General features: G+C 33.7%; 1 protein-coding gene across 1 annotated transcript in view; it reads right to left on the bottom strand.

Annotated features, from left to right (window-relative positions):
- LOC129233219 (phosphatidylinositol 4-kinase alpha-like) overlaps positions 1–22,139 on the bottom strand; it is a gene marked incomplete at its 3' end in the record, with an annotated part of 78,194 nt that overhangs the window by 13,142 nt on the left and 42,913 nt on the right. Inside the window, 8 exon segments of the mRNA XM_054867276.1 lie at positions 1,957–2,143; positions 6,428–6,523; positions 13,228–13,481; positions 14,096–14,196; positions 14,389–14,598; positions 14,674–14,770; positions 14,844–14,909; positions 15,250–15,731. Coding sequence (XP_054723251.1) covers positions 1,957–2,143; positions 6,428–6,523; positions 13,228–13,481; positions 14,096–14,196; positions 14,389–14,598; positions 14,674–14,770; positions 14,844–14,909; positions 15,250–15,731 — 1,493 coding nt within the window.

Raw genomic sequence — 22,139 nt, 5'->3', positions numbered from 1 at the left:
GGCCTGTTCAAAACAAAAATACTTAAACTAGAAAAAAAAAATAAGCAAAAAAAAAAAAAAAAAAAAGTAGGGAAAATGATCCTTAACAAATAAGATTAATAACAAATAATAATAAGAAGAACTGAATAATATGTATAACTCATTGCACATATTACTCATTTATTGTGAATTTCCACCATTATTCTAAATTCTCATCAAGCAAAAAAAAAACTTTTATTTTCTATCTTTTCCAATGTTATCAGAATAAGTTTAACATCATGACACTTCTTACAACAGAATCTATTCAATAGATAATGCCTTGTTATTCAATCTCCTAATAAAGCGTCTTTTTAGCCTACTTCTCCAATATGGTAAAAGAGAGAAGAAAAAAGCATGAAAGAAGGCTTTAAAATATTGCTAAAAAAAAGTCCAAATAAGTAATGAACAGGAGAAACTAAAGGTCAGTAAAGATCCCAAACTTAAGGAAGGATTTGCTTCAAACTCAAAGTGCAAATGTTTTTACCAGGGTTTGGAGATGGTGGGGAAATGATCAACTCTCTCTCTCTCCTGACTCCATCTCCAACTCCGAGAATTTTAGGGTCCTTGACTCCAACTCCAACTTCTGCTTTCTAAAATCAGTCTAAATCTGACTCCACAGCCTTGGCAGAAATAGAGTCGGAAGGAAAACAACTGACTCTGACTCTTAGGATTTTAAAACCTTCTATGTTAATGATTTTAAAACCTCCTATTAATGTATAGCCTAGAGCAAAGGAGAGTCAGAGGGGACATGATTCAGTTATTTAAATTTATCAAAATGAAAGATGTAAATGGATTAAATTTTTGCGGGGAAAGCAGGACAAGGGGTCATTGTTTTAAGCTATTTAAATCTCAGGCTAACTTGGAAATCAGGAAAAACTACTACTTTAGCAGGGTCGTGGGCACTTGGAATAGCTTACCGGAAGAGGCGGTAATGAGCAAGGGAGTGGATAGCTTTAAGAGGGCCATTGATCTTCATTGGGGACTAATTAATTGACTAGGACCAGCCTAGCTGGGCCCAGAGCCTGTTGCTGGTCGTCACATTTGTATTTGTATTTGTATTTATATGTCAGCTCTGACTCCTTTACCCCAAAATCAGGTCAACTCAACTAAACAGCTCTGGTTTTTACTGTGAAATAATGATTGTTAGGAGGATTTGTTTTTATTTTCATTCTACAATTTTAATTTATATATTTCATTTTTGGCAATGGGAACTGAAAGCCAATTCAGAGTGCTTTATTTTTTATTAGGAAGAAAGAGCTGTGCAGACAATTTTTACAAAAATTATTTTTTTAAGAAGACATTTCATTATTTATTTATTTATTTTCAAAAGTTTTTTTTTTTTTTTTTTTCACATTTTTGGCAATGGGTTAAAAGTAAAACCCGAGGCATATTACTTTTATCCAAAAGAAAGAACAACAAACAATTTTCAATGAAATATATTTCCTTTTTTTATTATTTATTTATTTATTTTTTAAATTTATTTATTTATTTTGAAAACTATTGAAGAATTTTTTACAGATAAAATATATTAGCTTGATTGCTTAAAAGGTGTTACCACCATATTTGTTTGTTTATTTATTTATTTATTCATTTTTTTAAACATATCTATTTCTTACGAAGAGAGAAGCATATTATGTTTCTAGAAATCAAATATAAATATTTAAAAGGTCTGTTTGTTATATATTTCCACATTCAGCAACATTAGTTAAGAGAATACTGACTAAATGCTAAAAAATTGATGTTGTTATACAAGAAAGTAGGGTCGTTTAGATCTGAGCGGAACTTCTTGTTCATTGTGGAAACCTAATTTTCCACAAAGTAATTTTGTACAAATTTTGTACCTAGGTAAACAAATTTATGTTAAATAAAGTTATCATATTATAAAACTTTTAAAAACTATAAGTAATTCATTATATAATACAAATTAAATAAACTTACATCCCCTTTGGCTATAACCATGCATCCTAGCTGATCAACAATGAGGGAATCTAACCTTGAAGGTGGCTGACAAAACCTTTGTTGGAAAAACTGTAGAATGGATTCCATCGTACGGGGAGTATTTTTCAGCGTTACGGCAACATGGCCCAAAGCTACAATTGTATTTGTAGAGACTAAAGTTGATTCCCTGAAAAGATAGAATCTTTCAATGTCAGCAGTCTTTTTTGCAGCCAAAACAGCATTTTATTGATGTCCTTAACATTACATTGCAAGCTGTAAAATCACTTATTTTCACATTTTGCGATTTTCACAAAACCGTCACAATCACAAAAATTTAAGTCTCACGATTTTTTTCTAACTTTTAGATCTGTTCATAAAAAAATCATGAAATTTTCAGCTTGAGAAATCACCAATATCTTCATTTTAGCGAAAATTAGGACTCACGAATTTTCTCTTCTTCTGAAAGGGTTATGAATTCGCTCTGTATCACAAAAATTTCTTGAGGATTTTCTAAGAAAAAGACAGTATGGCAGTGTATGAGTTCTTCAAGGGCAGATTACTAAATAGGCATAGTTCGCCGGTATATATACAATAGCCTAGGGGCCTGAGGTTCTGAGGGGTCCCGGAGAAAATACGTCAAAAAAAGTTATATTTTTCTCAAAAAAAAAAAAAAAAATCATAGCTACGTTTGTACCTCTGCCTGCGCGGAGGGTGGAGCATTGTTATACTTCAGAACAAAGAATTATGCAGAGCCAGTTTTTATGAGACACCAGCTGATGAATGATGGTCCTACTACATTTCATCTTCAATCTTCATTCAGAACTTTTCGCAGACATGAATTTTCTTCCCTCCAATAAGCGCTGGATTTATACCGTTTTGTTTTCACAGAACTGATAAAAGTCATGTTCCGATTCTAACTCTTTGATAGTGCTGTAACAATTCAACATTAAAAAAAAAATACGAAAAGTTAAAAAATAACAATAATAAATTAGTTTTTTTAATCAAAATTATTAGGGTGAAAAAAAAAATTTCTTTTAAAATTTAAAGTTACACTAGATTTTTTAGTTGCAAACGAAAAAATATTAAGAATATAGGAAATGTTCAGACTTTTTGGTTTAACTCCGATTTTTCCCCCTTGTATGTGCAGGGTCTGATTTACTAATAGGACCATGAAATGTGGCTAATGAGCTAGGATTAGCCAGAATGCTATCTCTGGGGTTCCTAAGTTATTGAACAATATTTTCAAAGAAATGACTATTTGTTTAATGAATTCAGCGACATTATCAGAAAAAAAAAAGAAAAAAACTTGTACTCTGGATTTAAACTCTGTGAAATAGTTGTCATGTACGGTGATTCCCCCTAATATGTCCAAAGATTGCTTAAAACTGGTTTTTTGGAACTTTGATTTTAAAAAATTCCGTGGCAAAGTTCCGAACCTCATACCTTCCCCTAACGTCATCGAAAGTGGCCGACAAATAAGTTTTTAGGACTTTAATATCAAAAAGCTTCCGGGGAAAGTCCGCTGAATTTTTTTCCACTATTTTCCAAGATTATCTAAAATTGCGTTTTTAGAGCAATTTCAACAAATTTCTTGGGGAGGGCCCTGAAAACCTTCTCCTCTTATCATTTTTAAATATGACCCATGATTAGGTTTGTAGGACTTTTAATTTAGAAACATTTTCGGTAGGGAGAGTTGAATCTTCTGTCAACTTATATCATCGAAAACCACTTAAAATTTGTGGTTTTGAAACTCCGATTTTGAAAAAATACCGGAAGAGACCCAGAACCCCATCCCTTTTTTGTAATGTCATCAAAGTTGGCATACAATAGCGGTGTCAGGGGTCCAGCTTTGAAAATTTTTGGGGGAGAGCCCTCGATACCCTGGTCCTTTAAAATTACCTAAGATCATCTAAAGTTGTGCATTGGGAACTTCAGTATCAAAATTTCTGAAAGTTTCATCTTCGATCCCCTAAATACTTATAAGTAGACCATTTTCGATGAAGTTAGGGGAAGGGATGAGGAGTTTGGAACTTTGACTCGGAATTTTTCGAAATCGAGGTTCCAAAAACGTAATTTAAGGATGACTTACAGTTGCTTTTATAAAACTACAATTTCGAAAGAAGGTCTCCCAAACTTACCATCTTCTTAATATCATCAAAATTTGCCTAAAGTTTCATTTTTGGAACTTTAATTCTGGTTTAGAGTCCCTAATTCAATACTCTCTCCTAACGTCATCAAAGGTGGCCTACAACTGTGTTTTTAGAAGTTTCATTTCGATAAATATCCGGGGGGGGGGGCTTCAACCTTTCCTTTCATTGACCTGAACGAGGATCGTCCAAAATACGTTTTTGAAGCTTTAATATAGAGATATTTTCGGAAGAGCCGATGCCACCCCCCCCCCCTCAAAAAAAAAAGATTCCTCAAAATCATGAGTGTAAAACCTTGATTTCAAAAAACTTACGGGAAGGTCTTCCAATCTTCCATCCTCCTAACATTGTTAAAGAGCATTTAAAATCACTATTTTGGTAATTCGAAAAACTCCGAAGCAGAGTTCCGAACCTCATCTTTTCATCTAACGTCATCATAGGTTGCTTACTGATACTGTTTTAAAGTTCAATTTTGAAGAATTTTTTTTGATATTGAGATGGGGGAAAATGTCTGTCGGTCTGCCCCCTAATAACTTTTGAGTGAATAGTCCGATTTTAAAGATTTTTTTTTTTTTTTTCGAAAGATCTTGGCAAGGACACCTCATTCTTATATTTCACTTTTTGCTTTGAACTATTTTTTGTTCAATTTTGAACAGTTCAAAAAAACTTAACATTAGCGCCTACAGAGAAATTCAAGACAATTCCGAACTGTGAGGCGAATTTGTTTCAAAAAAACTTTGTAGGAAAAAGCTTTTGATGAAAAGCTTGTATATAAAATATCTTTTTTATTTGAAAATTTTCTGTTCAGTTTTGAACAGTTCAAATCCCTTAACATTAGCACCTATGGGGAAACTGAAAGTTAATGTAGATTCGATATTTGAAGGCGGATTTACTTCAAACAAATTTTGTTGGAAATAGCTCTTGACGTCAAACTCCAGACTCTGACTCCGAAAATTTAGGGGCACCTGACTCTGACTTCTATGCCCGACAATTAGTCGAACTTGAACTCCCTGACTTCGACTCTTACTTCGTAGCTTCGGCAAAAGTTTAGGCACGGGGGAAAAATGATTGACTACGATTCTTGTATATTCAACTCTGACTCCGACTCTTTTATTTTAAAATGAGATTAACCCTGACTCCGACTCCGCAGCCATGGTTTTAACTGTGAAATAATTATTGTTAATATGACTTGTTTTTATTTCCACTCTAAAGTTTTAACTTAGGTATTCAGTTTTTGGCGGATAAACTCGAAGTCATTTATGTGCAGATGATTTTATTTTTTTTTTGACAAATGAAAATACTTTCTTTAATACGTGAAATACACCGCCAGCTCAGTCATTTCCAGCCGAGGAATGCAGTTTCGTGCTTATTAGCACTTATCAGCCCGGCATAGGAAAGTGACTGAGCTGGAGATGGTAAACCTCTTAAGGAAGTCAAGAGTGCGAAACAAACTGGTAGCTAGTATAGAATTAGCAGACCAGACGAGTGACCGAAGCAATGGTTCGGTTCAACTCGAAGATTGAACAAGAGGCAAGGTATATTCAGTAAATTACCGCCCATTAGCCAGGGCTAAAGCAGAAATATGTGAAATACACCGCCAGCTCAATCATTTCTGGCCGAGGACTGCAGTTTCGTTCTTATTAGCACTCATCAGCCCGCCATAGGAAAGTGACTGAGCTGGAGATGGAATACCTCTTAAGGAAGCCAAGAGTGCAAAACAAAGTGGTAGCTAATATAGAATTAGCAGACCAGACGAGTGACCGAAGCAATGGTTTGGTTCAACTCGAAGATTGAAAGCGAGGCAAGGTATATTCAGTAAATTACTGCCCATTAGCCAGGGCTAAAGCATTAGCCGGGCTGATGAGTGCTAATAAGCACGAAACTGTAGTCCTGGGCTGGAAATGACTGAGCTGGCGGTGTATTTCACGTATTTCTGCTTTAGCCCTGGCTAATGGGCGGCAATTTACTGAATATACTTTCTTTAAGTTGACATTTTATTGTTTTTATTTATTTTGGTAAGTGCAATAATTCATTTTTAAAAAAAATTTCGGCAACAGGGGAAAAAGAAACTTCTTTTTTTTGATATGATACATTTATTTTAATGAGCTTATTAATTTTAATTATTATTTTTTAGTTTTGAAAGCTGTTAAAGATTTCTTTTTTTAATGGAAAAAAGTGCATTAGCTGCTTTGTTTAAAAGGTGGAATTCCTTAGCAAAATATTGTGTAAATGCTTAACACTTTTTAGATACAGCATTTAAGATAAACAAACCTAACAGGTAAAATAAAAATATGAGGTTGGAGTTTGAAAATAAAAATACTTACATATCACTTTTTTCGGCCTGATAAAGCCTGTTTGACACAGAAGCTAGAAAAGCTTGTACACAGTGAGTATCATTACTTAAACCAGCTTTTAATGCCCTAAAAGTAAAATATTTTTAAATAAAAATTATGATAAATATTTATGAAGTTAATCTAAAAAGTAAAAAAAAAATGTTTTATTTAGGCTCAAAATGCAGTTGAAATAATTGAAAAATAATTTTTGCTCAAAATTTGGAAAGCAAAACAAGTTAAATACATACAAGTATCATAGGTGTGCACTGGGCTTCAGAAATGGGGGTACCACTGTACCAGAAGGTTGAAATTGAGATTGGAAATGATCCCGTACTTGTTCACTTAGGGAAATTTTTCAAATATTATGAGTAAAACGTTTTTAAAACCTATGAGGAAAAAAATGAACCTAAAAATGTAAAATTTTAACCACTTTCGTATTAACTTTCATATTGATGTGCTAATGGGGGTACCACAGTACCCTTGGTGACCCCCGTGCATACGCCTATGATAAGTACCTAATAAACATTTCCCTGTTTAGGTAACTTAAACATATAAGCTTTTTTTTTTTTTAACTTTCCCACAAAATACATTTCACCAGTTCTGCTATCAAATATTTCGTTTAATAGGGAAGTTGCAACCTATTAAATGTTCATATTTTGGCTATTGGATATTGTTAATTGACCCTCAAAACTAAAAAATTCACCATCGCCGAATTTTAAAACACTGTGGTTGATTTTTAATGAATTTTTAAAAATCCACGCGCAAAAGTGCGCTCTTCTGAAACGTCACGAGCCTACGTCACAGGGTGCAAATGGGCAGCCTTCCGCCGAAGATCCCATGTTTTCGCTAGGGACATTTTGAGCGCGCTGATATTTTTATTTTTTAGAAATTCAATAATCCTTTTGAACACACTATGGAGACCGGATTCGTTAAAGCACAATCTAAATAATCTTCCTCATGTAACACCAATGATGATATTCGAATATTTCCGAGAGGATGAGAGGTTTAATGTTCCAGAAACGCGAGGAGTTAAATGCGAGGAGATGAGCCTTTTACGTTTCATCTTCGAAGTCGAATGCGTGACCTTCGGCTTCTCCCCTATCGGAAGAGCGCATGACATCACTTCCTATGCCATTTGACGTCACAAGCGCTTGAACTTTAAAAATTAATTCAAAAAAAACTACTTATCGTATCGCAAAAATTTTTTCACCTATGATGTTCATGCATGTTACTCTATCATATAAAAATAAAATTGAAAAATCGAAAACTTCCCTATTTGCTGATATAATGTGCACAACAGAGAAACAACTTTTAAAAATGCTCAACCACAAATGTTTTGAATTTGAAAAAATTTCTTAAGTTAATAAAATTTAATTTTCATAAAGCAACCCAGAAGCTTAGCATAAATATTTATTTATGCCTTGAACAAAAAAAATAAATAAATAAAAGGTGGCAAAATCAATATTTTTTCGAACACTTGTAGAATGAACTGAAGAGTGCTTCCTTAAACAATAAATGCAATAGTCTAAATTAGGGATGTGCACAGTGGCGCCGACTCCATGGGGCCTGAGGGGGCCCGAGCCCCCTCAAAAGTATTTTTGAGGGGGCAGAGCCCCCCCAATAAATCAAGAAAAGTATTACTTATATTATGTTTTCTAAACTCATAAATTTATCTTTTATTTTCCTTGCTTGAAGATAGTTTACCTTGTAAAATACATTCAGTAAAGAGTTAAAACAAATAATTATTACGGTAGTAAGCAGGTTAACTGAAAAGGAGTAGTGTGAATAATGATGGTGTTATAGTGCTGCAAGCACACTTAAAATTTGTCCCACTGCGCGAACTTACGGGTCAAATCCGTTGCCGGTGGGCAGCGCTGCGGCGAGCTCATCTAAGTGTTGCTGATCTGGAAAAATTATATGAGGGTTTGATTTGTATATAAAATGGGAGGCGTGATAGTTTTGAGTACTTTTGGGAATTGTATTTAAAAGAAAAATCTTCACAAAATGATGATCCTTCGCTTCCTCGGAATCGACGTATACCAAAGTATGAAAACAACGAAGCCAGCTCACTGCATGCTTTCAAAATCCCAAAGGCACTTTACATTGAGGTTTGTGAAATGGTGAAATCTTGCATTATTGGGCGGTTTACATCAACTTGACTCGCACAGATCATTGCAGTTGAACAAGAGTGCTTGCTTTTATTAAACAGAGGTGAAACAAATTTTGAAAAAATCAATTGAGTTTTCTAAAATAACCTAGATATTGAGAGAGTGCGTTTACACTTGAATATGTTAGCCGGTATAACTAATGAAAAAACTGGTCTTAAAAAAAAAAAAACATGCGTAAATTAAATTACCTTTTTACGAAAATACTGTGCGTGTTTGTATTTATTTTTTCCTTTTTTTCAAAGCCAAAAAATATGTGTCAGGCTTGTCGAGTTTTGGGGTTTCTAATGTTGCGAAAAGTTAGTCTCAAAAAAAAAAAAGAGAAAAAGAAGAGAGAAGAGAAAGAAAAAAAAGAAGAAAAGGAAAAAAATCCAAGCGATTATACATATATATATATATATATATATATATATATATATATATATATATATAAAAGTAACCGCCCCCGAAAGTCGGGTCTAGCTACGCCACTGTTTAAAATGCTTTAAAAAAACTTTAAAACTCACTATTTTTCATCTCAAATTTAGAAATTTTCCCCCGGTTACCCCCCCCCCCATTTTTTAAAAAGTCTGCGTCTCTGGGAATGCCTTTCCATTCAAGTCAAGTGTCCTTCCTACCTTATAATATCAATGCTTAGCTACGGCACTGCACGGCTCCCCATAAAATAGAACAAAAAAATCTCTTACTAAGACAAGTGATATGATTTAAAAGTTGAACCAGAAAATTTAGAAACCAATTTTTAGATTCTTTTACTTCGAAAACGCCGTGTCACATACTGTTTATTTGTTAAAATTATACGCACTAGAAAATATGGCATTTTCAAGGTACAAAAATCTGACCTTTATTTGGGGTGGGGGACCTCCGAGGGATTACATAACACCCTAAACCCCCGGTAATGTCCGGCCCCCCCAATAATTTTTGCAAGTCGGCGCCCCTGGATGTGCAGATAAATTGGCAGTACGATTAATCAACCATAATCAGCCAATTTGCTGTTTATATATACAATCAATTAGCGATAACTCGAAGTGTGATAACTCGAATATTACTATAACTCGAAGCTTTTATCAAGTCCCGATCCCTTTGTCTTTAATCCCATGCTAATTATTCTCAATATCTCGAAGTTAACTTCCTTTAACTCGAAGTTTTTTCAAAGATGACTCGAAATTTACTTTGAAAGAATGAAAAAAAAAAAGAGAAAGAAGACTATGAGAGAAAAATTTATTCACCTTTACTTGCAATTCCTGACAATAGACCTAAAGCAAGAACAGTACCTGTTGAACCAATGTGCGATAAAGGAGTTTCATGGGTAGAAATGAGTTATCTTGTTTTGTTTTGTTGTACTGTACTTAATGATGTAAAATACCCGGGTATTTATTTTTAGGGGTAAATACCCAGGGTATATACCCGGGTAAATACCCAAAATGGGTAAATACCCGGGTATTTATTTCAAAAATTTATATTCATCTAAAATACTTTTCTGTATGTATTCCATTATGTATATATACAACCAACCATATACAAAACAATAAATTTTTGCCCAAAAATTGTATTTTGATCACATGTTTAAAGAATTATTGTGTGAAACAGCTTAGCAATCTAATATGATATTCACATTAAATGTGTTGGATATGCCTAATCAATGTTGATAGCCATATTTCAGATATAAAAAGCCATTCTACAAAAAGAAAAAAGCTTAACTGGTTACAAAAAAAAGCAAACATCAATTTTTTAAGGTCCTAGTCTTTTATAACCCAGTAATATGTCCCTGCATGACATCAAAATGTAACGAAATGTCGCTCAATTTATTATTACAATTTATTTACCTATATCTTATGCAGAAATTTCGTCCAAACTTAGTTCAATTGTTCAGGTGTATTCTGTATCAAACACACATATATATATATATACACACACACACACACATAATATACATAAACATTTAAAATTCATTTAAAATTTTTAATCTTTTATTTTAGGGTTTATGTTTAAAAAAGATAATAGTCACCTTTTAATACTACCTAAAATTTTTTTGCAAAATGCGCACTTACTAGGGGATTTACCCTGCCTTCGGATAAATACCCAAAAAATATTTACCTTCCCACCCTACAGAGGAGCAAATGCAAATGAGCAAGGCAACAGAAAAGAATTTTTTTTTTGTTTTTTTGTTTATTAATGTGAAAACTGTTTCTATATTTTCCATGATATCACTTAAATATCAATAAAATAAATAACACCATAGTTTCTTAATAACTTCTCAGTTTATTCTTCCAAACATCCCTCATGCTTCCTTTTTTTTTTCATTTTGGATATGACTAACCCAGATTGTGATTTTGAAATCCTGAAGTTCATAATGAATTGCTTATACTTCTCCAATTATGACATTGAAAAGAAAGGTTCTTTGGTTCACAATATGTTTCTTTCATGATTTCATCAAGTCTTCCAATAAAAAATATTATAAACTGTGTAATACATATGTATATATCAGTTTTACCAATTATTTCATATTTAGATTTAAAAAAAAATTCTCATTCGCTTTTTTGCATTTTTTATTAAATACCCAGTTTTTGGGTATTTACCCAGGCCTTAGGTAAATACCCGGGTAAATACCCAAAAAATATTTACCTTCCCGCTGGGTATTTACCCGATCCACATCACTAACTGTACTGTTTACATTTTGACATGTTGCTGGACTACGAATTTGATTTTAAGCTGTCAAGTTGTCTATTCAACTGATTGTACCTTTATTAAAACTCTGACCTAAGTTAAGATGCATTCCCCTTCATTCTTTAGTTTGATCATTTGCTGATAAGTTCCTGAGAGACAGAGTGATTTTCTTTACTATTAAAGGCGTCTAAGCAAGTACTCTGTCAATGATATAAAAGAAAAAGATAAACTTCTAAAGCGGTAGAATCCATGAATTTGAATTTGAAATGAATGAAGATGTGCACCTTTCCTGAAGAAGGATCAGCTCTATTCAAGTGGTTCCAGCAGTATCGAAATCAAAATCATGCTTTTGATTTCTTTCTCTCAGTATTTTTGATTAAACTGTGCAGATTGTGCTGAAAAACTTTTAAGTTCGGTAATTTTGTCTGTTATATGTACATACTAATTAAAATATTCAATGGTTTTTAATATTAAAATGTTGAAAACTGAAGCTAGTGGTAAGTCCAACTTTCGAAAAGTCGAAGTTTTTCGTCGGTTCCTTTTGATTCGAGTTATCGCAAATTGATTGTAGTTGGCCAAATTTTGCCAATTAATCTGCGGAAAAAACATTTTTCAAAATCAATTCTTTTTTAGCATACTTTCAACAAGAAACTAGAATGAATACATTTGTTAACAATAAATAAATGCAATTTTCTGCAAACATTACTATAATATGTAGTATGAAAATGTACATAGTAGAAACAAAACAAATGGTTAGAGAGTGACTGAATCTGAATAACGTATTTAAGGATCATTTTGCTATGATACCCTTAGCCCAGCTGTTGATGACACAACATTTATTTTTTCTCAGTTATTTTGTTCTTCTCACTATACATATGGTTACACCACATAAATATTGCCAAACAAGTAGTTTTTATGCATAAGCTTTTCCTTTAATATGCATTGCTTTTAAAGCATGTACAAGAATACACTGATCCATTCTTTTGAGTTATTAAAAACATTTATTATTTAGTAGATGTAAAAGGAAGTAGTGTTGTGTTTGCATAAGACTTTTATATTAGAGAAGGGTTCTTTTCATAAATCTGAGACAAATACACGTAAATTTCTTCGTTTCTTGACTGATTTACATGAGAATGAATAGAGTCTAAAATCAGCTAAATCTTTTTCTCAAAAGCATTTCTCAGTGAAAAACTTAATGGTGCAAACATACTTTAATTCTCAAGAAACACGTGCACTTTTATTCTTAAGTAATGCAGGTTGTTTTATACAACAAAAGTTACTTGTTTATTTGAAAGTAATGTGAATACAGTAGAACTTCAATGAATTGAATTTCAACTATCTGAATTGCTTTTGGCATCTTAGAAAAGAAAAGAAAACGTTAAGTTTTTGAGATTTGCAGGATAGCAGTTGTCTCTATGCCTGCTATTGTCCTTCCAGTTGCAAAGCTAGTGTAGGTGCAGCGCGAACACTATTGGGATGATGAGTCACCATCTCAAAGGGTTCTATTATTGGCTTCTAATGTGCAGTACGATTTGTAAGCACACTTAGCATGTTAAAGTATTGCTTTCCATTAAATTAGAAGTTTTCTCCCAATTTAAACATACAAATTAAATAAAGTGAACTTTTTTTTGGAGAAAATCCAATTACTTCAATTTTTGATTATCCAAGTGAGGTGCAGTCCCAGTTGATTTGGGGAAATGGAATTTTACTGTACTTCCAAATAAAGAAATAACTTTGGTTTTTTTAGCTTTACTACTAACTACAAAAGAAAAACACAAATTTACATAGAAAACACTGTTTGACAGGAGTATGTACAAGAAGCAATAAATTTTCAAAATTTGGAGGGTAATTTTATACAGTCATTAATGCTAAAATTAAAAAAAAAAAAAAAAGGTTAAGAACAGAATTGAAAACAGTATCACATTTCAGTTATTAACATATTTGAAAAATGCAAGACAATACCTGCATAAATTTTCTATTGCAGTATCCCTCAAATTTTCAAATGCTGTTCCTGAACTAGTAGTTGTTGCAGAATAAACAGTAGATGGGTTTTCTGATGTCACCATAATGCTCAAATTTCCACTTCGAACACTGTGATCCATTGTTTGGCGATTTAACCGCAAGAGTATAGGAGAAGGATTGACTAAAAAGTCCCGTAAAGCATCTATGCAACTATGAGAAATGCTAGGAAATTTCTCTGCCAATTGACCCAAGCCCTGGAAATGTATCAAAAAATTATCTATTAGATGAGGACAAAAATTAAATATAAAGTTCTGAATGTACAATTCAAAAAATAACACTTGGCAAAATTAATTCAATAAGATTGATGTATACTCAATAAAACATACGTCAGTATATATAGTCTCAGATATAGCCTCATTAGCTATTGGACTTCTCTAACAAAATCATCTATGCAAATAAGAAATACTAGGAAATTTCTCAATGAACTGCTCCCTCCAAAACATTATAATACTCTCAACATTGATTTTTCAAAAAACTCAACATTAATCAAGATCAACAAGGATAATCGAGAATACAATCTTAAACATCAAATTTGCAAAATATACATCGTGCCAGATAAAAAAATTAAACTAACTTTTTAAAAAAAAGTGAAGAGTACATTTCCTTACAAATTCTGTTTTTATACACTGAAAAAATGAGCTGCGTGAAGCACAAAAACATGTGTGCACAATTCAATTTGAAAATTGGATGTTAATATTTCTCTCTTGACCAACTTAAATGTTGGTGATGAAACATTTTTAAATAAAATTGAAACATAACAAATTTTTAAAACTAAAAAAATTACTGCAAAACAAACTAATAGACAGACCTCCAAGCAAACCATTAGTAATGGCATGTGAGCAAGAGCTATTTTGGCTGAGTGTGATGAATGAATTTTTTCTTGTAGACGACTACAGAGAGCATCAGCACCTACAAGTTAATGAATTCAATAATCAATACATTGTGAAAAATACTCGAAAACATGTGTGAAACAAGACAAAGTATTACTTCCACAGCAGCTGCAATTTCACTGAATTTTAGTTAGATTCTACGGATACCAGTAGTGGTTTTCAGCAATATTTAATGGCAACAAAAAGAAATAAAAGAATGAAACATAATCACCCATATCATCTGAAACAGCCCATACTAATAGATCAACACAAGCAGCATTTGTTTGAACATTAACTTTAAATTTGTTGACTACGGTAAAATTTGATTCTTTATCTTCACGTTCACTAGCATCATGCTGTCTTGTCTGAAGCTCAGTTTGTCCAGAAAGAAATAAATCTCGAACAAATTCCTGAACGTCTTTCGTAAAAGGAGATGGCAAATCTGAAGAAAAAAGTGTATTATGAAACTGATAAAATGAATTTATATTTTAGCACTGAAAATGATGAAAAATCTTACTTTTTTGTGGTTGTAACAGCTCACGCAATAGAGTTACTAGAACTAAATTTATTGTTTCACTGAAGGTTTTGTAAGGAAAAATTTTCAGCTGACCTGACTAAAAAAAAGAAAATTAATTCAGCTTCTCAAAATAACTGGTTGCAATACAAATCGGATAAAATTGTACTTACATTGTAAATTTCGCTAGCTTGTTCATCCAAAAATTCCAACATATCTTTTGTAAGCAACTTTTTTGCCTAAAAAACAAATAAATTTTGAAACAAGAGCAAAATTATTAAAGTATTTTACTTCAATCAAAGCAATACCTAAGGAATCATCAAAGTAAAATTTATCTTTATAGGTTTGCAAACGAAAAATACATGTATACTTTTTGTTATTCATCTAAATCACACTGATCACACAAGTAAATATTTTCTATATGTCACCAACATATAAAATAAATGGAAGTAATTTAAAATGTCAAAAAGATAAAAATCACCATTAAAATTTAATCCTTAGACCTGTATAAAACTACAAATAATTCAGATTTTGTGTCTTTTTTTTTTCCAATTCAGAAAAAAAATAAAACAAACTTACAATGGCCAGCATTGCTTGTAAGTGAGCCACAGAAAACAGTAAGGGATGCTGCTCATGTTCAACACGGCCAAATGCGGGTATACGACCAAAGCTAGAGCCAAACTTATAAAAGTAATAGCTAGTGGGGTCATACGTCAGGGATGACTGGCTGTAGAGTGAAGCTCTTTTGCTTGATAGCCCACTGCTTCCAGCAATTGATAAATCAGCTCCAGAATCTTGACTTGTCAACGCAGTACTAGAGGCATTGCGAGAAACAGCAGACATGGAACGATGCAGAATGGGCCGAAAATTATGAAAAGTACGCTGTTTGAAGGAGGCACTACTGGGAACTTTGTGTAATTTTGGAGCTTCCGGAGAATTTGGCACAGAGTTAATGACAGAGGGAAACATGCGGCAAAAGAGAGGGGGGAACTGCTTGCTGGCTCGACCAACTGCTCGAGCAGTTCCTATGAAAACAGGAACCACTGACTTGCAAAGTGTAACTAAAAATGAGAGAAAACATTGTTAAATGCTTCTTTTATAAACTAAGAAAAACAGTTCATGAATCACAGAAAATATATTTCTCTTCTCTTTCTAGAATAAAAAAAGACAACCATTTCAGCACTTTAACAGAAACAACAATCCTCATAGATTTTAGTGCTGATTCACTGATCGAGTAACGCTCCTGACATCACCAACAATGATACTCGCGCCACGGCATGATAATTTCATAATATTTTACGGCAATGTTTGACATTCAGGGATTTTGACAAGGCTGAACTGGATCGGGTAACTTGACTGCATTACTGGTGAGACTGTAATTTTAGGAGAATCAAGAAATGTAAAAGTGGTCACAGCAATGAACGCAATCTACTAGAAATTAGGTTTAATCCACTGGAGTTAGGATCAGTCCCCAAAGCAGAATACTTGACGATGTTCTGCAACGTAAAATCATTTGACCACAATTGTTCTGCAAATACTTCAAGCATTGCATACACAAGCAAATCAACGTGATTTTTTCCACAAATCGGGAGCCCTAAACCAAAATCCTTTCATACAGTTTTTTTTTTTTTTTCAGTTTTTATAACTTCACCGCGCTATGCATTTCTGTAGAACCTAAACCGATTGAAATTCTAGAAAAATATTTTACATGCTTTCTAAAATGCATAAAAAGAGCAAAGATACAAAATTTTCTAAAAATCTGAGCCCAGGTGTCAAACCACGTTCTTTTGGTTAATTTTACATGGCATAAAAGATAAATTAAAATAATGTTAATAAATAAATAAATTACTGAAATAATAAGTAAAACGAGTCGAATTAGGGTAGCAAATAATAAAACACTTCAAAACATTCTAAATAACTGAAATATTTTCAGGATGCAAAAGGATTGAATTCTCAAACAAGATACGCAATTTTCGTCGATGGACGTTGGCATGTATCCAAAACATACGTTTATGGAGGCAATTGCAGGGGATGAAGGTCGATTGAGAACAGAAAGAGAGAACCAAAAATGCTAGAAAAATCAGAATCTCTTCAGATTTAAAATATGAAATTTCTGCAGAAGCTGCAAATTTTCTACAAATATTTTCCAGCTCAAGATAGAACTTTGCACAAATTCTGCAGATTTCTCTAAGCTCAAAGTAAATCTTAAGTTCTTGCAGATGACTTATAGAATTCAACATTTTTTGCGAGTTTTCCGCCGAATTGTTGTAATTTCCTAGACTTTTAGATTTTCTTCTAATTTAAAGAAATCTACAGAATTTGCAAAATTTTATCTTGAGTTGGAAGATATTTGCAGAAAAACTGCAGTTATTTACTGCAGAAATTTCACCGAAATCTGTAGAATTTCTGCAGAAAATTTGTCTGAGTTTTTCTCTCACATTTGAGCAGAATTGTTCTGCAGCTCAGGCATCTGTTCTGCGACGTACGTCGCAAATTTAGTAGTATTCTGCTTTGGGGGGATCAGTGGGGGCTCGTGGCTTAATTTGGTGAGTGGGCCCGCTGTTATCAGGGGCGCCCTGATGGAGGTCATTTTGGACTCCGAAAAGTTTCTTTATTTGGCAAATTTGGAGTTCATATAGCTTTTCAAGCATAATGTATCTTCTAATTATGTTTTAGTATGTGTGCATGCTTTATTTATATCATTTGGTAAAGTTCGGAGATTCATTTTGTGAATTGAGAACTCAACCACTCTCTTCCCATCCCAAAAGGTCGGGTTGCCTCTGACGATTGTATAAAGTTTTCACAAGAAAAAGGAAAACAGATAAAATTAAGAGAACTAAGGCGGGCGTGCCAAATAATAAGGCATGAAGACCAATAAGAACCACCCCTCCTTTTTCCCATACAGAATAGCAAAAATTAGATTGTGACTGGGATCATGCAGCAGCATTAACTTTCACTTTAACATGTTTCGTTATATGAGGTAGTGAGAAGCAAAAGGATGTAAGTGGACATTTTCAAGTTTTGAGTAAAATGCGTTTAAAGATAACTTCCTACTTCATAGATCCGCATTCATAGATTTTTTTTTCTAAATCATGCTGTAGAGCAGCACCTACCAGGCTACTAGTGCTATCTCTTGCCCTAAGACAGAGGAGAGGTTCACCTACCATTTGTACAGGTTATCTCCCAATTTTTAATTTTGCTACTTACATTCCTTTGCTTCTCACTGCCTCACATATATCAAATTACAAAACTGGTAACTAATTTTTCTAGAAACAGTTTACTTAATTACCAATATATTCCTTTTATAAGAAATTTAAATTACTTTTAATTTTCATTGTGTAATAATTTAGGTTTGCTAAGCGTTAGAATATGCTAGCGTATAAAAGGCATAATAATAAGGCCAACACAATTAAGACTTATTACTTTAACCAAAGATCATAGCTTATAAGAAAATTGAAAAATTCTCACCCAATGAAGATTATTTTAGGTGCAGCTTTTAATTCAAAAATTTAAAGTTTTATTATATTAGCAAGACACTGAAAACTAACTGAACCTAAATTCAAACTGAAACTTAAAAAATGGCAAATGCCTTTTCAAAAATAAAATGTTAATTCAGAAATTTCAAGAATGCGCTCTAAGTTCCATAAGGAAAAATAAACAAATTAAAATGGACATCCCATGCAATGAAATGAGCGGGAACCCAAAATATTGTAAACCCCAGTACCTCATAATAACAGCTGTTTAAGATTAAAGAAAAGAAAATAATGGATTAAATCAAAAGAGAGAGAGAGCGAAAGAGAAAGCGATGAGAGAACTTTTCCTTTCCCCGTGGGGTGGGCTAAGAAAATTCTGCCCACCGCCTCACTGAAACTTCCTATAAGAGATGCGAGACGAGACACATTTCTCCCATTGCTTCTACTATTGCTATTGGATGAAGATATTTTTCGAGGGGGCAGGAAGGGAACCGGCCCATGGCCCAGCATCGTTCGGGGTGATGTAGCTTGCTGCTTTCGTTACTTCGATTCAATGCTCGCAGTTGGTTAAGTTGTGAGCCGCCGTTAAAATGGCCTAAAGAATCATTCTTAAGGGGCCGCGGTACTGAGATCTATTTTGGAACTTGACCACCGTTTCAAAGGAAATCATTTTACGGAATAGCAAAAAGGCATGGGCTAAGCAGACTTGATTGAGAGACGAGTATCCAATCAGAGACGAAATTTAGGAGAAAGTTCTGAACTACACAAGTGATTTATTGTCGTCATTGAGGCTCTTCGCCTGTGCCTAGGGGCTCGGGGTTGGTGTTGTCTGCGTCTGCCCTTACTTCAAAAGTATCCCGCATTCCCCCACATGCTGACTTCTCGCTTCCCGCTATTTCCTTAGAAGCTGACACATCAAATCTTGGGACAGTATCGTTGGTAGCTGTCCCTAGAGTTTTGTAAGCGGAATTCGAATTATCGAAGACAAAAAAATCGCAACTTTTTGTAACGTGTTTTTCATAACTTTTTTCCAAAATATTATTGATGTTTTTTTTTTTTTTTTCAAAAAAAAAAAATGGTCGACCAATAATTTTTTTTTTAAAAACTTAAGAAATGAATTAATTGATTTAAATCGACAATTTTAATCATGCTAAGTAGCTAAGACACTTCTAAATTTCACTACTTCAGCCTTTTTAAAGTCTGTACAGCCTTCGTCCTTATCTTTGATTCTGTTAATATAGGGTTTGTCTCCAGGCCCGTAATTTCAAATTTTATAGGGCGGGGGGGGGGGGCAGAAGGTATGTGCTTAGTGTAAATTATCCCAAAAACAGCAAAAACCACGCCGACTTACAAAAAACTGGGAAGTAAATTTATTTTTGTATTACTCAACCTGAAAATTCAAATGGTTAGCAGCCAGTGGCCAGCAGACACTTTTTCTATCACTAGAAGCCACATTTTTCAGAACCTAACTTTTTTAACTGAAAAAAATCAGGCAATCTTCAAGTGTTGCGCTTAAAGGTGGATCTGAAAAAAAAAAAGATATTGGGAAAGTATCCTTGTCGCTACATTGTATGCATATTTGTAAAAGTGGAGAAAAGGAAACGTAAAAATTAATCTTGCTTCAATCATTATTTCCAGTTGAAAATTTAAAGAGTGTATGAATAAAAATGCAAGAGTTATTTTGAAAACATTTATTATAGATGAAAAAGAAGTTTTAAAATGTAAACTTCAAGTACAAGTATAAACAATAAATAAATATTTATATACTTTTGCCAGAAATGGGGGAAAATAAAAATGGACTGACGTCTAAAAGATACCAGCTCTCTACATAAAGAGTACTTATTTTTTTTTAATTTTTATTAATACAAATTTTTAATCTGGTTCGAAAAAGTCGAATTAAAATGCAATATACATGGGTCGTTCCATGTCAAGTGATCTAGGGGTTCCCAATCGACCCTCTCCAATTTTTATGAAAATTTTAACGAATGTTCATAGAAGACGAATATGAAGCTATGCCAAATATCCATAAATTGTATATATCTGCCGATATCCATAGTTTGGCCTCTTTTTCCGCGTTGCGATTAAAACGACAAAATCATCAAGTTTGTGCTTTCCTTGCTCTCGGCCTGAGATGGTTACCATACTGGTATTGGTGATCCTGAACAACTTTTGCGATGGAAGAGCCTAGTTATATAGCAAAAGATCGATGCATGGTAGATTTTTCACAATTTGCTGCGAAAGCAGGATAAAAATCGCACTTTTACAAATTCCAACCATACACATCGGCTTGTACCTGCTGAGAAATTAGTTTTCTGAAGCTAATTATTTCCTTGTTTGTAGCCTGTTTTTATGCAAGTGGCATCTTGATAGCCCAAATAATTGCTGAATTTTTTCCAGTTCAGTCAAAAAAGTTTTCGTCAATATTGTCTCAATTAAAAAGAGCAATCTCAAAATGGTCTTCTTTAATTTGATTTTTCTTCATATCATTAAAAGGAGCGCACTTTTAATTATGTAACATTAATTACTTACTTACAACATAAATTACTTTTTCAATTACTTATAAATTCATGTCAAGCAATTCTAATAAAATTTACAGGATCTACTGCACCTGTGTTTTGAAAGGAAAAAAAATCAGATATTTTAGACTGTTTGTTTTTGTGGGAGAGTGCTCCCAGGAAAACTCGAAAAATGTAAAAAGTTTCGGTGCTTTTTTCTCAGCTCCTATGAGGGCGAGAGTGTTCGACTAGATATTTTTTAAAGCTCGGAGGGGGGGGGGGGCGAATATGATTTAAAATTATATGTCACTTTGCAAGATTATGCGACACTAATATTGCAAAGTCATAAAAAGCATTGCTTGATATTTTCAAAAAAAGAGAAAAAAAGAATTTGAATTCTGAAATTTTTAATTCAAATTATGTTTTTCGCAATCACGAGTTGTGACAGGACCCTACTCATTGGAGTTATTGTTTCTAGAAACGGCTCCTGTCCCCCCAAGCCTGTCCCTCCTCCTGGTTGGTTACGTGTGTATAGTTGTGTGTGTGTGTGCGTAGGCGCGCGTGCGTGCATGCATGTGTAGACTAGTGTGTGTGCGTTGACCTTTGTGTATGCACGTAGGCGTGTGTGTATGTGTATGAGCGTGCGTGTGTGTAGGACATGGACGCCGCCGCCCGGGAGAAGCGGATTCCGGGAAACAGTGCTCAGGACCAGAGGAGTCGTGCCTGCAGAGGACGGTGGTGGGGCATAGGCCCCTGGTCCAAGCTGAAAAATCAAAGGATCTCAACAGCGGTTAAATAAGGACAATAAGGAACTCGGATTGCTCAATAAATGTGGTGCATAAGTGGTAAAAAATTTCAGAATGGTACTGTAAAGGGTTCTTTCCAAAAAGTAATAATGAACTTGTGAGAAAGAGATTTACAGATGTTTTTAGATGTTGCAATTTCTTCGCCAGGTAACTGTTAATTGAAAATGTGAAAAGCGGTAACTGAAAATCATGTGCTTTGACTGCCGTAGTTATGAATAAAAATTCTGACTGGGATTGTAATGAGCTCATAATGCGAAAAAAAATGACTTTTCAAACGTTCCACCATTTAATTTACTGAAGTGAAAGTAGCGAGCCATAGACATTGGTGACTTCTGAAGATATTTACAAAAAAAAAAAAAAAAAATGCCTAGGGCAAAATACTCTTAATATCATATGGCAGTAGCAGATCCGGGGGGGAGGGGCGCTAAGGGAGCTTCTAATCTCCCCCCCTCCTCCTTCCTCAATGAGGTCTGAACTTACACTACATAAAAATGAAGTTTCAGAAATTTTTAGTACTGCAATAATTTTTCGAATTTAAATGGGCCCATAAATATGTAAACTATATATGTAGTAACATATTAATGGGGATGAGGGGGAGGGGGTAGAAGACTGTAATCCCTGTTCCAACTTGGGCAAAATTTAATAGCAGATTAAATTGTGATCTGCAATGGTATGGAAAGGCTTGGAAGAAATAG

Source organism: Uloborus diversus, unplaced genomic scaffold, assembly GCF_026930045.1.
Source record: "Uloborus diversus isolate 005 unplaced genomic scaffold, Udiv.v.3.1 scaffold_257, whole genome shotgun sequence".
Lineage (NCBI taxonomy): Eukaryota > Metazoa > Arthropoda > Arachnida > Araneae > Uloboridae > Uloborus > Uloborus diversus.
Note: the sequence above shows the minus strand (reverse complement) of the source record. Positions and strands in the feature narration are given on the sequence as shown.